Source organism: Sceloporus occidentalis, unplaced genomic scaffold, assembly GCF_023333645.1.
Source record: "Sceloporus occidentalis isolate IW3139 unplaced genomic scaffold, rSceOcc1.0.p SCAF_3, whole genome shotgun sequence".
In the NCBI taxonomy this organism is placed as follows: domain Eukaryota; kingdom Metazoa; phylum Chordata; class Lepidosauria; order Squamata; family Phrynosomatidae; genus Sceloporus; species Sceloporus occidentalis.
The window spans coordinates 85927994-85949572 of NW_028316983.1; the positions used below are offsets into that span (position 1 = coordinate 85927994).

General features: G+C 38.6%; 1 protein-coding gene across 8 annotated transcripts in view; it reads left to right on the forward strand.

Moving 5' to 3' along the window:
• The window catches only part of NFIA (nuclear factor I A), a 573426-nt gene that overhangs the window by 400663 nt on the left and 151184 nt on the right, over nt 1-21579 (forward strand). For 6 of the 8 annotated variants that reach the window (XM_089515284.1, XM_089515288.1, XM_089515283.1 and 3 more), the window contains exon 3: nt 3439-3504. The exons of the other annotated variants lie outside the window; for them this stretch is intronic. In XM_089515284.1, the coding sequence (XP_089371410.1) occupies nt 3439-3504 (66 nt within the window). The remainder of the gene's footprint in view (nt 1-3438; nt 3505-21579) is intronic. 8 annotated transcript variants of the gene reach the window in all.

Below are 21579 nucleotides of genomic sequence, written 5' to 3' on the forward strand. Positions count from 1 at the left end.
AAATGGTAAAGGGTCTGGAAACCATGCCCTATGAAGAGAGACTTAGGGAGCTGCATATGTTTAACCAGGAGAAGAGAAGGTTAAGAAATGATATGATAGGCCTTGAAGGGGTGTCATACTGAAGAAGGAGTAAGCTTTTTTTCTGCTGCTCCAGAGTCTAGAACACGGAGCAATGGATGCAAACTACACATAAAGAGATTCCACCTAAACATTAGGAGGAGCTTTCTGATAATAAAAGCTGTTTGACAGTGGAACATATTCCCTCAGAATGTGGTGGAGTCTCCTTTTGTGGGCAGTTTAAAACAGAGGCTGGATGGCCATCGGTCGGGAGTGCTTTGATTCTGTGTTCCTGCATGGCAGGGGGTTGGACTTGGATGACCCTTGATGTCTCTTCCAACTCTATGATTCTATGATACAGGAAGAAGAAAATTAAATTAATTGCTAACCAGAATATGTATTGAGTGTTGATTAAATTTAAGTGTAGATGAAAATTCTTTCATTTTTATCACTTACAAATTATATGATACATATTATAGCAGTGAGGAACTCTTATGATTCAGATTTGATTTTCAGTGTCTGAGTTTGATCAAGGACACAGAATATTTGGAAACATTTGGGCACCTTCTTTCTCTAAACCCATGGGCAACTATCCAGTACGGTGGCTCTGCTGACACAACTGCTTTTGTCATTGGAAGCTCTGTTCAGGTTTGGTGTCTACCCCTTCAGTTTCCAGGTAACATATAGTGGAACACATTCTCTTTGAGAGTGGTGGAGTTTCCTTACTTGGAGGTCTTTAAACAGAGGCTGGATGGCCATCTGTGGGGGAATGCTTCGATTTAGATTTCCTGCATGGCAGGGGGTTGGACTGGATGGCCCTTGAGGTCTCTTCCAACTCTATGATTCTATGATAAATACCAGTGGATCCAGTCATCAAGAAAAGTGAGGAAATATATGTATTAAGAATAGATGGGGGAGTTTGATGAAAGTCAGATAAAATATGTTTTTTCCAACATTAAAGAACTTCTTCACAATATGACATCAAACTGAAAACCAGAGTGCTAAGCTAATGAAATTTATCACAACCTTTGAGCTTTTTGTTTTGTTTTCAGAACTTGAAATTTGGAATTACAACAGGTTCTAAAACCTTTAAAAGGAAGATGACAGAATCTTCATAGGGGTATTAAAGAAGTCATTGTCTTTATTGATGACATCCCAATAGATGAGATGTAAATCAATCAGATAAACTAATGGGAAAGACCAGGAGAAAATGCTAACTTCCACATGATTCAGGATTCAAGTTCAACCAAAGTGCATAGAATTCTTGGGATAGGTAATCACACATCATCGGATGAAACTGTGTCTTGAAAAGAAAAGTACCATGAAGCTGTGGTTAACTTTACAGAAAGAAGATACTTTTTAACAATTAGGAATTTACCTAGGTTGACATTTGGAAGACATCTCCACAGAGGCCCAGTTACTAAATCTGTCCTTTGCAATCCACTGTATCCTGGTTTGAGCACCAAATCTAAAGGCTTTCTTTACAGATATAAATTACTGTATATAAAGTATGATACCCAGTGCCCCACGCTTAGAATCTTTATTACATTTCTTCAGGTTCACACTGACATTTTTCTGTTTGCAGATCTCAACTTGGTAAATACAACCAAGTGCAAGGGGGAGTGAGGGGATGGAAAGGAAAACAGGATGGCAATCCATTATTAATTCAAAGTTATTGTATGAGAGTGGATGGGGTTATTTTGTTTTGTGTTACATATTGATTCCCTTTGGTTTCCCAAACTCTTCTGTGTTCCATTTTATATATCTTTGAAGTAAGGCAATTGTGTGGGGAAATGTTTTTTCCTCACTGTATGTTTTTATGTCTCTGTGTGGTAGAGGGTAGCTTTTGAAACATTAAGAAACAACCTAATTTTTTTTCTGAACTTTTAAAAATACCTCAAAATATTACATGTAAAGTAATAGAAGAATGAAGGAAAGGAAGAAAGAAAGAGGAAGGAAGGAAGGAAGGAAGGAAGGAAGTCCTTTGGCACTGCACAAGTGTGTGGCATAAATTTTAATGGACTAAAACCCACTTTGAATTGTTATCATCAGTTGACTGGGGCATATATACTTGAGGATGGTGTCAAATAACTATCAGGAATTACATGGCCATGTGCATCTTTTTAAAAAATTCCTTACCTCTATTTACCCTGCTTACATCCATCTAAATGTACTTATGATTTCAGCTTTAGATGCTCATTTTACTCTGAATTTTTGTTTATTTATTTATTTATTTAGGTATTTATATCCCGCCCTTCAGCCCTAATGGCTCTCAGGGCGACTTACAATTATTATTTTTAATCGGACAGTTCCCTGCCCTCAGGCTTACAATCTAAAAGACACGAAACAAAAGGAGAAGGGAATGGTGGAGGGAAAGGGGATGAGGTCCAGTGGTTCTTCTCTCCCTCTGAGGCCTGGACCAAGGCAGATGGATTGGAGGGAGGGCTCTTCCTTCTTCCAGGCTAGTCCTGATGGAGATGGACCTACCTGGTGAACTCCCTCTCAGGCCGAATTTTTGAATTTCTGAATTTTTGTTGCTGTCTTATAATCGCTAGAACTTGTTTGGACTGGTCTATTTATTGTTTTATGGTTTAAAAAACAGTGTTGGACAATCCTATTTTTAAAGATGTGGCTATCAGCTATGCTTCCCCCAGTCAAATTGTGAGCTTTTCATCCCAAAATAAGCGGAGAAGCCATAGTGTGGATCACAACTGTAGTGTAGGGACTGAGAGATTTACCTGTTTGCCACCTGCTGTGGTGCTCATATGCATTGTACATTGCCAAAAACTGATGTATTTGTTTTGGGTGAATAGAGTTTTTGGACGGAGAAAATGCTGACATTCAGACCCCTTTTGTTCAGGATGAAATTCATTCATAATATTCCGTGAACTATATATAGTACCTTGTTAAGTCTGTGCTTTCATTCTGCCAAAAGTACTTAATAATGTGAACATGAAAAGGTTAATGTCTTAACAGCAAACTGCTAGCATACTGAATAATCATGACAATATTACAGTATTAGGGACTACTATGTTCACTAGCACAACAGTGGACTACAAAACCAAACTCTCTGGCTGGCTGCACAGTTTTAATAAATCTGACCAAATCAGTAATTTGTATTTCAGATGAATATCTTCTGAAGTTTTTTCAAAAAATAATTTCTTATACAAGGATTGAGAAGTAAGAGGTCATGTCATGACTTCAGTGCTATAATTCCATGTTTTTAAAAAGTGGGGAGATATTAGTTTACCTGCTTTCCGTCTTATTAGTTGAAGAAAAATGTAGATTTTAATATATTTCATTTGAACTCTGAAGTTCTGAACATTTGTTACCAGTCTGCAGTTGATTCCTATAATTTTGGGGCGTCTTTATGTTTTTTAGATTCAAGTCAGTCTGAAAGTCCAAGCCAGCCAAGTGAAGCTGATATTAAGGACCAGCCAGAAAATGGTGAGTCTATATCCATCTGTATTTATTTTAATATTTTTCACTTCAAATTTTAATCTTAGGTCCTAGGACAACTTTAAAAAATACAGTATTCCCGAAGCAGGAAACGAGTTAGACTGGATTAAGCTGGCAATCATTTGCAAATGCAGATCAGGAGGGCTTGCAAACATCCACAAACACCAGGTACAAAATGATACATCTATCTACATCAAGGATGAGCAAAATGCTGTCCAAGGTCTGTATGTGGACCTTTGGGACTGTTTTCTGACCTCCCATGGGCAGTAATGTATAAAACAAATGTAAAAAAGAAAAAGAAAAAAAAGCTTTCTTGCAAAACAAGGTGCCACAAATTGCTTCCAGAAGCCTTCTGGATATGTGAGGGGCATTCCCCTCCCCCAGTGTCATAATTTTATAGCCTGGAGAGGCCTTTTTTATATAAACAAAAAATAAACAGGAAGCCACCTTGGGTCCTGTGCCAGGGAAAGGCAGAATATAAATTAAATAAATATATAAAGAATTAATAAGGCTCCCTCCGTATTGTAAAATGGTTTCTGCAGAGTATAAAATGCCCCCCCCCCCAAAAAAAAATCATAAAAAATCCCCACATCCCCTAAAGGGTGTTTGGAGGGGATTCAGTTTTTTTGCATGCTGTAGGGAGGGTGGCCATTTAGCCTCCCACAGTTGCCCACCACTAATCTATAATACAGGATTTTCACAAATGGTTAGTACCCTTTAGCCTCTGTTGGCAAGATAGAAAGGTAAGGTTTGTTTTGTTTTGTTTTTCTTGGTGAAAGGGAAGAACTGGCAAGTAAATGAAAGAGTCTGGAATAAATAGGTTTGTTTAACTGTTACAAGGGAATGCTAGAAAACCCCATGGAGATTTCTTAAATATTTGATTTAAATATGTAAGTGATCTCAAAATCAGTGGAGCTACCTAAGTAGTGATGGCACTACTTTCCCCAGTGGATTTCAACTAGGGGGTTAAGAATAAGCTCCACTACTTCGCATGGTCATCTTGGGATCTGCTTAAAAGATTTGCTACTAGGAGTGGAGGATGGTTGAACTTCCATGTTGCCATTTTGTAAGATTGGGTGCAAGTGGCATTGTCTATTGAAAAGATCTTTTGGTATGAGTTTACAAATTCAGCATTTTAAAAAAAAGAGAAATAGCTAAGCTCACAGTTGTCTTTCAGGAAGAGGATGACTGTATTTCCAGAAATGTGCAAAGATTAGAGATGGGATTAGAAAGGGGTGGGGGGTGAAAATGAATTTCAAAGGGGGAAAATGTAAAGTACTACACTTAGTCAGAAAAATATATAGGATGGGTGACACCTGGCTTGACAATAGTACATACAAAACGGATCTGGAGGTCATGTTCACAGGCTGAATATGAGTCAACAATGTGATGTTCCAGCTAAAAAAAGCCAATACAAGCCTAGGTTGCATCAATAGGAGCGTAGTGTCCAGATTGAGGAAAGTAACAGTATCTCTCATAAAGGTGACATGATAGTGATGCTTAAATTTTTGAAGGGATGTTATAAACTGAGGATGGAGGCATAGGCCTGTATTTTCTGTTTCTGAGTTCAGATAGTAGGGAGGGCTATCTGCAGACTGGCACCTCCCCCTTTGGCCATGTGGTCACTGGGAGATTTTCAAATTCAAGGAAATGTAATGTCCACTTGCAATTCAAAGAAGATGTTTCCTTGGAATCCAGCATGTCTCCTTCCTTTGTGAAGCCACAGGCTCCTATGTAGGCAGAGAACATTGAATTTCTCAAGAAGTCTTCATGTCAGGAAAACTTTAGGTGGTGTAGCGGTAAAGCATGCCAATCAGTGCCAATATTAGATAACATTGTTTTACTTTTGTTGGAGGTAGAAGCCTCAGATGGCAAAGTCTCAGTGCACTGGCTCTCTCTTCCCCTGTGACAGCTAAAATGCGGTAACTTGAAATCCAAAAATCATCTAGGGGTAGCTGTGTTGGCCATATAGGATGGAGCAAGTTTGTTTTCTGCTGCTCCAGAGACTAGGACGTGAAGCAGTAGATTCAAATGACAGGAAAAGGCATTCCATCTAAATATTAGGAAGCAATTCCTGACAGTAAAAGTTGTTCTGCAGTGAAATGCACTGCTTTGAGTGTAGTAGAGTCTCCTTTGGAGGTTTTTAAACAAAGGCTGGATGGCCAGCTATCAAGAGTGATTTATGTATTCCTGCATAGCAGGGGATTGGACTGAATAGCACTTGTGGTCTCTTCCAACTCTATGATTCTGTGAGTTAAAGGCCAGATATATTCTCAATGATTACATATTACTGTGATTTGATCATTCTAATTTGATACTACATGAGTTTTAATTGTAAATTTACAAGAGCTTCTTTTTTCACTTAAAGAATTGGTTACATTTAAATATCAGTGCAAATAGGACAGTATTCATTAGTTCAGCTGTTCTCTAGTGCGCCCTGAAGTAGTTGCTCATTGTAAAAGTAGCGATTTGGCAGTGGGTGAGGTTCTAAAAAATGATCTTTATAACCAAATCAAACATATTTGATATTTTGATGCATTCTGTGTGCTTTGAGATGGATGCAGTACTTGACTATATCTCAGGTATAAAAGGCACCTTGTTCTTCCTAACAGTAAAAAATACTAAACAATGACACAGAACTAGTTTGTCAACCCTCATGGTAAATTACACTGAGCTTGCAAATGTAACCTAAGAATACATTCATTCATTCATTCACTTTTTTAAAAAAATTAGATAGGGTTGGGCACACAATATCTAGATGGTTTGGGCTCACATTAGCTTGATGATTCAAAAGAATGTTTTTAAAAAGCAAAAGATGGGCTCCAGCCAGATTTAAGCAAGTTTAAATCAATGGGATGTAATTTATTTCACTGTCTCTCTGTCTTGCCTCCTCAGACTAATGTAACTGAAACTATATTTAACTCTGGATGGATAAAGCAAAAACAAAAGTGTCAAAGGATCTCAGATATGGAAATATTTTTGTGGTTATGGGGAAAAGATAGCCCCTGACCACTAATACATTCATGACGGAACTTGCTTGGCTTTATGCATACAGGCAGGATTATATATTCTCTTCATAAGACTCAGCATTTTGTATCAACTGAAACTGAATGGAAAGAGATAGAGAAATGCATTTTGAAGAGTAAGAGGACTGTATTTGTATGCAACTCTAAAACATGTTATAGCATTAGAGGAATAAGCCTAGTTAATCCACACACACTCAGCATTGGAAACCTCACTTCATCTTCCAGTGGCAGAATTAGAAGTTCCCCTCCATGCTCAGATCATGGGCAATAAATTCATCACAGTCTGGTATGATTGCATGGAAGAGTTTTGAAACTTCAGTTTCCATTTTAGATAAACCATAGTTTAGATTGTTATCTAAATCCTAAAGTTTAGCTAATCTTGATTAAGTTTAGTAAAAGCAAGCTATCTTCATAAATTGACCATACTGACCAAATAATTCTGGGAGTTGTAGTCCAAAAAGTATTTTTTCCAAGCTATTACATTATTCTGCTCAGTCATTTTGTGATCTCTGCCAATCTTTCACTGTTTAAAGCCAATTAACCGAGAAATTAATCTCTGCACCCAAATAAAAGTTGCTTAGGAGATATTAACCTAAACCCTATTGTTAATTCTACATAAAGTAGACCTATTGAATCAAAATGTTGATTCACCATTCAACAACTGATTGAATAGGTCCATTCTAGTTGAGACCCACACAACAGGATGCCATCCATTGGGTCAGTCAGCCTGTTCCACAGAGCATTTCCCTGTTCTACAGTTCAGTTAGGGCATTAACAGAATCACCAGTTCTGGCAAGTGGAAAATCTCCAAGACCATTCAGGGCTCATTCTGGTTTCATTAGTCTCTGAGGGTGGACCATTTTAAAATGGTTCCCATTCCTGCAGAGGTTACGAGTCTCAGAAAATATAATCGCTATTAGATAGTGATCTCTCCATGACAAAGAAATTCTTGTGGATCCGCCAGAACCCCCCTTGTCCTGGTGGCCAAAAACCAGATCAATGCTGTGGCCTGCTATATAAGTTGAGCCAGAAATTAACTGAAGTAGCCATGGAAACCATGAAATCCTGAAGTGATCCTGTAGAGATGCTCCAGCATGCAAGTTAAAATCCCGCAACACAATGGGTTGTATTGTTTTTTTTTTAGGGGAGGAGATCAATGTCACCTCCAAGACCACCTCTACCAGGGAGATGGTTGGGCAGTGCTGAGGTTGGGCAATGGTTTGACAATATACTAATGGAATCCCAATCTTATTTATTTAATCATTTATTTATTTAGAGTATTTATACTCACTCTTCAGCCACAAATACTCTCAAAGCAGTTTATAGATTGCTAATCTGACAGTTTCCCACCCTCAGGATTGCAGTCTAGAAAGACATGACATAAATGGAGAAGGAAATGGCATTGGGCAAGTGAATCAAGTCCAATAGATTCTGTCCAGGGCCAGGGTGGCAGCTGGAGTGGAGAGAGAGTCCTTCATCTCCCTCTGGGTCTAGGCATGGTGGAACTGTGCTTGCCTCCCTCTGAGGGCAGGGTGGTAGCAGTTAAAATGGAAGGCTTTTCATCAAGCTTCTTTGCCCTTCTAACTGCTTTGGAGATTTTTGGAAAATGCATCTCATTAGGGTATGGACTCATGATATCTTACTACAACTCTTACCTCCCCTTCTATTGGCTCTTACTTGCTACTGTACTTAGAAACTTTGCGAGCACAAACTCCCACCCTCTTGTCAACCAGGTCGCAGTTATATGTGAAAAGGGAGCTTTCCATGAGGAAGTCTTAGATCATGCAGTTCTTTCTGTTCACTGGCTTGGCATTAAACAGGATAACTTTTCAATGGGGTTCCACTAAATCAGCCAGGGATCTGTTGATTGGTTGGTAAACTGAAAAAAGGAATAATAACCACAAGATGTCCCTTACTCCTTGATGGGTTTTACCTCCATTACCATATCTTTCCCTCACCATTGCAACTGAAATAGTAGCATTCCTTCCTTCCTCTAAATGCACTTTTAGCCTGACTGAAAATGCTCACAGATCAGATAAACCTGGAGAATTCCTATTATACTTAGCCAGCTAGAGCTGCCCTCGTGGAATAGTGCCCTTTGTAGGCTGCAAAAGAGGAGGGATCTCTATCTAGCTGGGTTGCCTCACTCAATCTAGCTAGTGTCCCCATTCCTACCAACTTTGCTTTACTAGGTAGAAAATAGGATACTGTTCTGGCAAGATATCCCCCAAAATTCAATTGCTTGTCTTCCTGTGCACTTCGTGTCAATGTCACATCATGTGCAGATTAGCCCTAACCTTCAAATATAGTCACTGGTATGCACAACTGTAATATCCTCCCCTCTTTATTGTCAAACATAGATCAATATTCCAAAGAGTCTTTGATGAAATCAGAGAGTGACTCTCTTGGCATTTGCATGTTGAACCCAATCTCATACTACTTTGCTATAATTCAATTGAATGCATGTTGAAATGATAAGTAATGCAGTTAAAAAGTGTTCTGTGTCATATTGTGAACATTCTTAAGGATTCTCATCATAGTATCTTTCTTCTAGAAAATGCACAAAGAGGGTTTCATGTTCAAAGAAGGATGGTTTGGTTTATGATATCATTTGAAAGGGAAATTTTAGGTGGACAAATGCAGTGGGTTCTCTTCAGGATGAAGCAGTGCAGAGAAATGGTTGAGAATTGTCACTGTAAGCCTCAGACTCATTGCCTCTCTTTTCTTGCCACATACTGCTTTTCCATGAAACCATTTTGCAGTTTCTTGCTCCATTAATAGATATATAGAAGAAGTAATTTCAGCAGGCTTGGCCATGTCTGCACTGGGTAAGATATTTCAGAGGCAGCCCAGAGTATCCTGGCTCTGCAGCTGCCCAACCTGCCTTACCTCACCTCCTTTTCCACGCTGTGGCGGCTTTATGCACATTGGTCCCACCAAGCTGCCTCATGTATCCACTGATGCAGTGGCTTGCTCCCTTCTGAGGTCAGAATGAGGCACCCAGTGACATGTGACCATCAGTTATATTTATTTGTGTTAAACTTGTAATGCCTCGATTCTGGTGCAGGAATTTGCTGGATGGGATTTGGACTACCCACACCAGAACTAGTATTTGGAGAGTGTGCAATCTGAATAGGATGACGCCAAAAGAGGGGGTGAAATTGGTCTTTTGCCTCATGCAGACAAGGCCCCAATCTTTCATGGCAATTCTAACCTACTGACCCTCCCCCCCTTAAACATCTGTCTAAAATATGGGAACTCTGTATTCTTTTCTTTTAATCTTGACACAGGATCATCCCAAGGCACTTTGCCACCCATGTCAAAGGAGTAGAATATGGCCTCCTTCATTTTATGTGCAGAAACCAACTGGGCTGGCAGATGCACTTTACTTGTCACTGACACTGGCATGGCCTCCTCCAGCACACCCAAGACCATCAAGCCATGAGAGGATGAAGGGAAGCCATGTGGGACACATAGAGCTTTCCTCCAAGGGAAGGGAATGATTAGAAGGGGGACCTAGCTCAGTTGGAATGGTTGGGCTGTCCCCTACTGTCGCTCTCCTGTGACAGTAACATCATTCTGCTTCTTGGGAGGGCCATTCCCACCTTGTCACTGTATGCTGAAGGTGTGAATCCTATTTCTTGAAGTTACAAAAATAGAAGAAATAGAGGCGATGGTTACATAGGAAGGTATTCCAAATCTGAGAAACCATTTTTTTTCTTCCCCAGTCTAGCAATAATTTGTGTTTTCATATTAACTGAGTTGGAAATGTAATATATTTATATCTAATGAACCATTAATTGTATTAACATATTATACCATATTCTGTATTTTAAAATACAGTCGTCCCTCCTGATTCGCAGTCTTGCCATTCACGTCCTTTGGTCTCTCTCTGATGGCAAGCCAGAAGGGACATAACGGTGCACACGGCAGAGTGCACCACCATTGTAATCAATGGGGCTCCAATATTGGTGATTTTCCCAATTCACGGGGGAGGGGTCTGCAATGGATTCCTCCATAAATCAGAATGGATGACTGTATACATATGGACATACTGACACTGCTTCATATTAAATCTAATAACAACCAAACAATGATACCTTTATTAGAACAACCAAAATGCACAATGATTGGCCCAAGAAAGGTATCATTGATAGATGTTATTGGATCTGTTATATGGCCAACACGGCTACTCCTAGATGCTCCATATTAAGTCTTACTTCTTTTTTAATTAAAAAAAAATGTGTGCTCTTACTTGCCAAGCACTTTTAGGATGTATTCAGTCTTATATATGCACCTCTCAGTAGTAAACTTAATCAATCATAGAATCATAGAGTTGGAAGAGACCGCAAGAGCCATCCAGTCCAACCCCCTGCCATGCAGGAAATCCAGATCAAAGCATCCCCGACAGATGGCCATCCAGCCTCCGTTTGAATACCTCCAAGGAGGGAGACTCCACTACACTCCGAGGAAGGAGTGTGTTCCACTGTCGAACAGCCCTTAATGTCAGGAAATTCCTCCTAATGTTGAGCTGGAATCTCTTTTCCTGCAGCTTGCATCCATTGCTCCGGGTCCTAGTCTCTGGAGCAGCAGAAAACAAGCTTGCTCCCTCCTCAATATGACATCCCTTCAAGTATTTAAATAGGGCTATCATATCACCTCTTAACCTTCTCTTCTCCAGGCTAAACATCCCCAGCTCTCTGAGTCGTTCCTCATAGGGCAAGTCGTTCCAGACCTTTCACCATTTTAGTCACCCTCCTTTGGACATGTTCCAGTTTCTCAATGTCCTTTTTGAATTGTGGTGCCCAGAACTGGACACAATATTCCAGGTGGGGCCTGACCAGAGCAGAATATAGTGGCACTATTACTTCCCTTGATCTAGACACTATACTTCTATTGATGCAGCCTAAAATCACATTGGCCTTGTTAGCTGCTGCATTGCACTGTTGACTCATGTTCAACTTGTGGTCTACTTGGACTCCTAGATCTAAACTATGGTTTATCTAAAATGGAAACTGAAGTTTCAAAACTCTTCCATGCAGTCATACCAGACTGTGATGAACTTATTGCCCATGATCTGCGCATGGAGGGGAACGTCTTATTCTGCCACTGGGAGATGAATTGAGGTTTCCAGTGCTGAGTGTGTGTGGGTTAACTAGGCTGATTCTTCTAATGCTATAATATGGTTTAGAGTTGCATACAAACACAGTCCTCTTACTCTTCAAAATGCATTTCTCCATCTCTTTCCATTCAGTTTCAGCTGATACAAAATGCTGAGTCTTGTGAAGAGAATATATAATCCTACTAGTATGCATAAAGTTTTGTCATGAATGTATTAGTGGTCAGGGGGCTATCTTTTCCCCATAACCACAAAAATACTTTCATATCTGAGATCCTTTGACACCTTTTTTTTTGCTTTATCCATCCAGAGTTAAATATAGTTTACCTTATATTAGTTTGAGGAGGAGAGATCATTTACAGGTTCAATTCTAATTCTTTTCAGAATTACTCTGAAATGTTCCCACTGATTTCATTTGCAGTCATTCCCATTTATGTATGCACAGGATTGTGGCTTTACAGTTCAATCCAGTTCATATCTAATGACATGTAAATTCCATAGAGTTCAATAAGTCAAATTCCCATGTAAATAGTTGCAGTACTATAGCCTTAGTCCAGTTAGTCATTGCTGTTTCCTATGAAGCCTCCATGGTTGTGATATAGGTGGCACCCAGAACTGGACATAACTGAGAATAAAACAGAACCATCATTTCCTGGAACCTGAACATTATACTATTGTTAATGCAGCAAAAGTGCATTAGCTGTTTCTGGCTGTAATGTTTCACTGTTGTCTTATATTCAACTTACTCGTTAAGATATCTAGGTTCTTTTCACATTCTGAGCCAGCTCTATCTCATGCTATACTTTTGTCTTCTTTAAAAAAAAAAAAAGCAAATAAAAATAATGCAATGCTTTATTTATTTATTTTTCTGTATCTAAATGCATTACTTTACATTTACCTCCACTCAGTCTCATTTTATTAGTTTCTGCTCACTGTTTTAGCGGTTGGCTATTCCCCAAACAATGTGATATATAGATTCCATTGCATTACATTTATACCCTCTCTTTCCCTTAAAGCTGGGATTTGATGAACAACCATTCTACACCCTTATCCATATTATTTATAAAATTTCAGGAACTGTAGGACAGAATCCTGTCTCCTCAAGTCATCCTTGCAACAGGATGCTGACCCCTTCATTAGCATTTGTAAAGTTTGACTGCTCAGTTAACTTTGAATACAGTGATAATGTCTAGTCTGTTCTTTAATATCTTATTTCTTGTGAATCACTTGTGTCAAAGAACGTACTCCTACCATGATAAAAACAAAAGGCCAAATTGGTTTACAGATACTGTGTTTATCCTTTATGGTAGGTTGGTAGTCAGGAAGGATGAGAAATCAGAAGAAACACTGACGTCTAAAACACACTGCAGAAATAATCCAGTTTGAGACCACTTTACCTGCCCTGGCTCAGTGCTAGGGAATTCTGGGAACTGTGGTTTTATGAAGCATTTAGCCTTCTCTGTAAGAGCGCTCTTGTGCTACAATCAATTATGATTTCCTAGCACTGAGCCAGGGGACTTAAAGCAGCCTCAAACTGGATTATTTCTGCAGTGTATTTTGGACCTGAGAGACCATATTTATTATTTTGTATCTGCCTTCAGGTTGTGGCGATCTTAAGGCAACCCTATCACAGGTTGGTTTTTTTTTTGGAGATTTGTTCAGAGAGGGCTTGTATTTGTCTTCCTCTGAGGCTAAGACTGTGACTTGCTGAATATCACCTAGTGTTTTTTCATAACTGAGCAGGGATTTGAACCTTGGTCTGCAAGGTCATAGTCCAGTCCTCAAACGTCTACACCACACTGGCTTTGAAATCTACTAATAGCAAGCCAAAATGTCCCAGATGGCTAATCCATATTAGGTAAACTAATCGGAGATGGCACATTCCAGAAAGGTATGGCAATTTGGAGATTTGGAAAGAGAATTTGTAGTACAGTAATTGTAATGAAAATCTTGAGTCTCAGTGGTGTGCTCCACTGGTTCAGAGAGACCGATCTGGCCCATATTTTCCCATCTTATTGGAAAGGATATCATTTCAAATACTTTGCTGAAATCATAATATACAGCGTATGTAGCCATGCACTAGCTTCCAGATTATTTCAGAGCCTAGTACAAAATGCCAGTTTTATTTGAAATGGAGTGGGATTGGGGCATTAAAAGCACTTCCTTGTCCTCTGTAAGCCTATCTGTCAGCTGAGATCACCTTCGGAGCAATTCTTTCACTAAACTTTTGGATGGTAGTTGACTGATTGCCAGGGGACATTTGGTGTGGAAGTGTGTGGTTTTGTGTCTTCAAGCTGTCTGTCAGCTTATGGTGACCCCATTAATTTCATAAGCATTTTTTGAACAAAGTGGTTTTGAAAGTTTCTTCCTATGAATTACAGCCTGCATCACCTGGGATTCATTGGTGATCCCCGATCCAAGTGCTAACCAAGGCTGACCCTCCCTAGCTTCCAAGATCTGATAGGATCTAGTGCCTTTAGGTGGATGGAGAGGAGTCTGTGGTTCAAACTCTAGAATCTACACTTTCGACCTTTCAGGTGCCAGGCAAAGTAGGTTATGTTCTCCTGAGCTTTGTTAGTGATTGCTTCTCATAGTTTAAAGGAGCTTATCAGATGGACTTTAAAACCGGTTCCAGCCACCCAGGCTGGAGCCAAGATGTGAGATGGAGGCGGAAATTATTGCATGCTAAATTGCAGCCTAATCACTGCCCGCCATCAGCCCAGGTCCAAGCTGGGTCCCAGCTGTGCTCCGCCAGCACTTTTTAGAAGTCGGAAGCTTTCTGGCTTCTAAAAAGTGCTGGCAGAACACGGCTGGGACCCAGGCTGATAGAGGGTGGAGATTAGGTGGCGATTTAGTATGTGATAATCCCTGCCTCCATCCCGCATCCTGGCTCCAGCCTGAGAGGCTGGAGGTGGTTTTAAAGTCCACCTGATAATCTCCTTAGTTGTTCTTTTTATCTCACTGAGTTTGTAATTTTTTTACAAGTTTTGATGTTCTCATTTGATTTAGTATTTATTACATTTGTGTACTATTTTGAAGACACTAATCAAAAGGCAAGGTATAAAACACAGTAGTAGTCAAGTGGTAAGTAGTTGCAAGTAGGAAAGGTTATAGGCATAGAAAAGAGAAGGTAAGCTTAAGTTTCATCAGAAAATTAGTACCTGTTCAGGGACAATTTTAAAGCACATATAGAACAGAGCATGTGTAGATCAAGAGTATATAAAATATATATTTACAATGTCTATAGTTAAAATTATTGAGCAAAAGCATGAAACTGTTATAGTGCTGAGGGTTTAGATTACCTCAGTCTATAACTAATTCTAGAGCAATAGAACTCCACAGCCAGGTACTCCAAAGAACTTGTTCTTTGAAAACTGTACTATAGATTAATAGCAGTCAAACACAATATTGCATTCATAGATGTCCACTAGAAGAATGCCACTTTCTCCTCCTTTTCCATCGTCTCTCCATTATCCACCAGTTCACTGCGGTTTGGTGACAATGTGGTCAATCTCTTTACTGGTGTTCCTTTGAAGTGTCAGTAAAAGTTCCATTACTGAACGCTTTCATGTAACAACCCACATGAAAGACCTGTGGCTTAACAGTGAAATACAGTAATTAGCAGTTTAATTCCTGTTTCAACTATTAATCAAGAGGAATTGCCATATAAGTATAGGTAACACCCATAGATAAAAGTACATTCTCAAAAAACAGTACTTAATAGAAACATTCCTTACTTGTTTGCAGCTTAGGAAGCATTCTGAAGCAGGAGTTTGTGTACGTTTTTATAGGTTTCTTCTTCCTTGTCAAGTTTTATACTTCCTCTTATAAAAAGCCTGGCCATTGACTGGAGAAATGTGATTGTCTCATAAACATGGATGTCAGCTTGCAAGCAGTTTTACATTAGTTGCTCTAATTTCTTTCTCAGATACATCTATGCATGAATTTTGGATTGGAGAAAGAAACAAGGAAAGAAACACACTGGCAGCATGGTGTAAAATCTCATGCTCATTTTAGCAAGCAGCAGTCACAGGATAAAAATCTAACTGATGGTGCTTCAGCCTGTGCCAAGTGGTTGGGTTAAGGTTTTGGCACTCTTTTACAAATTGCCCTAAATGTGGGTCAGTGAGGGCATGCCAAAAGCAAGTCCAGGGTATGCCAGATTGTACTTAATAACCATCTTGGCACATACTAAATGATGTAGGAGTTAACATTGCCTTGGCTTTTCCTGCAGCAAATAGTCAAGTGAGGAAATTCTTAAAACAATTCTAAAAATGAACTGAAACATGAATTTCATGAATAAAACGCTCAGTTGGGAGATTCAGAAGAGGCAGTGATGAGTAGAATTACTGTTTCAAATGTCTTATTTAAGTGAGACACTTTTTTCCAATTCCCATTAGCCTGATACATATTCTGGATCCTGGAGCCCATGGTAGTATTCAAAATCCCACCTATTATCACTACTAGATCTTACTATGTGTATGCAGTAGGCATCTACAGTATAATAATATTGTTGTGGTGCATCCATGTACTTGGTTTCCCTTTGTGTTCCTGGAAGCCTTCAAGCTGAAATCATAGCCCTCAATAGGCCCATGTTCAAACTGCTGAGAAACAATTCCTCTCCAATCTGAATGAAATTATTGTAACCGAATTCCCATTGGAAAGGCACTTTGTGGCATCATTGCACAAAGATTCACATAACACCTGCAGCATATTGAAGGAATGCACAGAGTCCACTCCATGCTCACTGCCACAACTGTGACCCACCTCACTCCTCACATTAGAAAAATTGAGAAGTATTCCCACAGTATACACATCTCCAATTAGAATTCCTCTTTAAGAGTAGGAACTTCCCATGAAAACAGTGCATGTAAAAACTCATTCTCATGAAAATGAACATTTGTCAGAGGAGAAGAGAGCAGCTTATAATTCTAACAGTGGATGAATCTAGTCCATGTGGCCTGAGAACCCCTGTGCACAATGAAGGGGTTGTGTGAATGTCCCTTGAATAAACAGACCATGGCATGGCTCAAGTATGTGCCATGCTGTTTTATTGTACAGCCCACTTATTTTTCTGCATTGGTCATAAATGGAAAAAATACTAGATCCAGAATTAATAGAGAATTACCGGCCAATTTTTTGTTGACCCTTGATTATAAGATTTATGCATCCTATCAGAAAGATTTTAAAAAGCATTGAACCATTAGATCTATAAAGACCAAACAGGTTTTTTACCAGGTAGACAACTCAAAAGTAACATATGAACAATAATTGATTTAATAGAACATTATGAACATTACAAAGATAAAAGATTAGAAATGGTCTTCCTCAATCTTGAAAAAGCTTTCAACAATGTAAGCTGGGCTTTGATGAAGACAGTATTAGAACAAAGTCGAATAGGAGAAAGATTCCAGAAGTGGGTTAAAATAGTCTATACTATGCAATATGCTCAAATAATCAAATGGAGAAAAGTCCGAAAAATGTAACATTATCAAGGGCACCTGGTAAGGGGGCGCTCTCTCCCCCCTCCTATTTATTATGGTGATGGAGGTATTAGTGAAAAAAATAAGATCATCAAATTCTAGGTTTACAGATACAAAATCACAACTTCAAACTTTGCGTTTTCACTGATGAGCTAGCAGTCTTTCTAGACAATCCAATAAACAGTATTTCAAAATTAACAGATGTTCTAGAACAATTTAGCGTTATGGCAGGATTTGAACCTAATAAACATAAAAGTGGTATACTCACGAAAAATCTTAGAAAAAAATAAGAAAATCTAAGAGTGAAAATAGAAATTGAAACAGTTAACAGAATGAGATATCTAGGAGTAATAATCACAAAAAGAAATGCTGATCTATATGAAAACAACTATGTCAAAACATGGAAGAAAAGATCTTAAAAATGGAAGACATTACAACTATTGCTTTTGGGAAGAATAACATCTATACAAATGAATATACTGCCGAAAATGGCATTCTTGTTCCAGACAGTCCCCATCATAATAAATGAACAGCCCTTTAAAGCTTGGAGAAAAGAACATAATAAAATGGATACAAGAGATAGGTCACCAAATCCCATTAACAAACTGGGAAAGAGTTTGGAATAACAATGTAAAATTCACCAAAAGCAGTTATCTTAAAGAAAACTACTATAAGCTATTTTATAGATGGCATATGACACCATCAAAATTAGCAAAAATCTATAACAACAACAAGAAAAATTGCTGGAAATATAAACATCCAAATGGAACGCTCTACCATATGTGGTGGAATTGCAAAAAATCAAGGAAATACTGGGGGGAAATTCATAGAGATATTGAAATTCTTCCAATTTAATTTAGAATGAGCCCTGAACTACTTCTGTTAAACATAACAGATGAACCAAAAGATAAACTTAAGAAGAAACAAATGTATTATTAGATATGATCATGGCAGCAAGTATAGTGTATGCAAAATACTAGAAGGAAAAGAATAGTCCACTAATTGAGGAATGGGTAATAAAATTAAATGAGCTTGCAGTAATGGACAAACTGACAATGCTTGTTAATGGAAAAAGAGATCAGCAATATAAAAAGAAATGGGAAAAATTCAATGTAATCTGGGTCTAGAATAAGTAGTAACACAAAAGGGCAAATCAGTAACACTAAATTGTATATTTATTTATTTATTTATTTATTTGTGGTATTTATACCCTGTTCTTCAGGCCTAAAGGCTCTCAGAGTAGCATACAGATAGTTATTTAGATACTTATTATTCATTCATTTATATATGATTTATATGAAAATATATAAAAGGGAAAGTAAGAATACAGTTTGAAGAAAACTCTGTATGGAATAAAATGTAATTAAGCTGTATATTTTTCAAGCAACAAATAGGGAGGGGGGGGGAAATAAATGGAAAAATTACTTTTGGGGACTACTGTTCCCAGAAGCTCCATCTTGTCTGGGAGATTCGGGGAACAATAATCTAAAAAATAAATTTTCTGATAAATGTCAGTGGTACAAAATGTCAAAAAACGATCACAGGTTCAACATGGGCAATATGTTAAATGAGGATGCCAGAACTTCACTGTGTTGCACTCTCTTGGAATTTGCACAAGGGTGATATCCTGTTCAGGGTTATGCACATCCCATGACATTGCTGCAAACCCAAGAGCTTTGATAAGTCTGGCCCTTAGGGATTGGGAGGGACTATTCCACAGTGACAGAAGTCATAACTATGCCAGCTGTTGCACCATAGCAGAGTCTAGTACTTCAGCACAGCCATGTTTGTGAAATTTTATGCTGTCAGTTGGTCCCCAGGATCTCAGTTGCAATGTATATTTATCTGTTGCGTGGTCTGGGGCACTCAAAAGTAAGCACTGGACTGTAGTGAAAATCTCCTTCCAGTTAACTGATTCTTTTAGAAGCTCCCACAGGCACCAGTGGGAGCCTGTTGCTATGTTGGGGAAATTTTTCATGATGAGGTTATGGCTAGGAAGTGAATTAAAGACCTCCTCCCTACACACTGCAAAGGTCTATGCACTGTATTGTTCTGGATTCAAAGGCCATTTATGAGTTTAAAAGCAAGATTAACATCGAGTTTGACACACTGTAACTTAATGTTCCACTTCTTATGAAGAGAGGTGGTGCATGCTCTACTTCCAGAACAAAAGCCATGCTCCTCCTAGAACCACTGGTCCAACTGTGCTGTCATTTCCACCAAGCCTCTGTGCTGCTGTGTTGTGCTCTATGGGGGTTTTCTAAAGAGAGAAAATAGGAAAGGAGCACTTGGTTTCCCTGGGCTTACTTCAGTGTCCTATCATATTAGTAAGAGGAAGTATAAAGTTGTCAGATGAAGCACAAGACACAGACACATGACCTAATAGATCACTTCAGTTGCTGTGACACAGGTCCCTTCCTGTGTTGCTGCAGCCACACTGAAAACCGTAGACTCAAGCTGCTGATATGCTGTTTATCATATCCACCACATTTACTGTGTCTGTCTCCGTGTTGCTTGCTATAGTTTTCCAAGGAAATGCTGAAGTTTGATTAATGAGAGGGTGTTTGTTTTGATTTTCGTTTTTTGTTGAATATGTGATGTCAAGTAAAGCATCTCCTTCTCCTCCTCTGCATCTCATCTATGTAGTGATTTATAAAATGTCTTAGCATTCTTGAAGTAGTTCATTCTATTGCCTCCAAGCAGTGCAGTGAGGAGTCTTAAAAGTAGATGGGAAGCACAGTTGTAATAGTGCCTGTGTTTCTCTGAAAAGAGCAATAGAGGAGGAGGAACTTGAAAAGGAAAAATCCTCCTGTGACTTGTTGGGCAAATCTTAAGTCATTTATAATAAAGAGGCACTGAATGTAGCTGCAGATCATTTTCTTTTTGTTTTAATGCTCCAAACCTTGACACTGCATTTTCTGTTTGCAAGTTGCTGATCTCACTGTTTCACCAGTGACTTATTTCCCTACTATTAGGTAATGGCAGATGTGCAGAGGAAACATTTGTTCCCGATTTGTGTTTTATGATAAAGGAAACAGTACAACTAGAAGAATACGGTACATTGTAGAAATGGGCATATCTATCATCAGCTTTCTTGTTCTTCAAATATGTAATTCATTGGCTAGAAACCTGTTGGTGGCAGCAGAAACAGTGGCGATGGAGTAAGTAAAGTCCTGGAGAAATAGGCTGCTCAGAAGAACAGATTTTGTCAGTCTTCCCTTGCCACTGCTGCACAACCTTGGGGGAAAATAATTGTAACCACTAGCATAATGCCCCACCAGGATCCTAGCAATTCTGTCTCTTTTCCTTTTGTTTTGCTTTGCTTTGCCTTGTTATGTGTGAAGTTTCTTTATTTTTTCTCTCTTGAATCAATGTCATAGGATGATCAGAGGCTACAACATTGTGACATATGGAGATGATAGGAAAAGTTGCTCATAATTTGATATGTCAAAGTATGAGAAATAATAAGTCAGTGACACAAATTAATAATAAACACTTTTAAGAGTAAACAAAGTCTCACACCAACAAAATTTATATAATGTAACATTGATGGGTATCGTTGGGTCACTTAGATAGTACATATTCACATACATGCACACAATATAGATAGAAAAACTCTTGAAACAGAATGAAATTTGGGGTGTGAGCTGCAGAACAGAATTTCTTTGTTTCTATTTTTCTTTATATAAAATATATAACCACTTTTTCATAAATGACAAAAATGATTGTATTCAGGATTTAAAAAGAGCCACATCACTCTGTGACAAAGATCCATTTTGTTAGAGATAAATAATAAAGGAAAATGGAAGGTGCTACTGCAGTTAACCTGTATACTAAATAGACCATGTTATTCGTAAAAAATATTGAAAATATATAAATAATATAAAGCTTAGTAATGATAACTGACTTGAATCTATGCTTTTGAGTGGCTGAAGCATTTGAATAAAATCTGTGAATTTTGTATCATAATTATAAAAACAATTCTTACACAAATGGACTCTTCTCTATGTGATCTGAAATACTTCCTAACTGGAGGCGTGTCTACACAATTAAAATAATCCCTATTCCAGTTGAATAGACTATGATCCAGGCACACATAATTCAGAGGAATTCAGGCTTTTTGAGGAGGGGGGGGGGTGTTGGGGGCGGGGAGGAGGAACTCCATGAATTCTCCTGAAAAAGGATTTGCAGTTTTTACCAGAATATCTGTGAGTATACACGAAGATGCACATTATCAAATGTGTGGCCATTCATACGTGTTGCATGGATTCACATGGCTGTGCATTTTCGGCAGAGGGAGGGCAAATAGATGTACAAGAGAAAGTGAAGACAATTAAGCATCAATGAGAATGTGCAAAAATCTGCAGGCATTCACATAAAACTCTTATATATAGACTAGTACTAAACTGGATTAGGGTACTCCTGAATGCAGCAC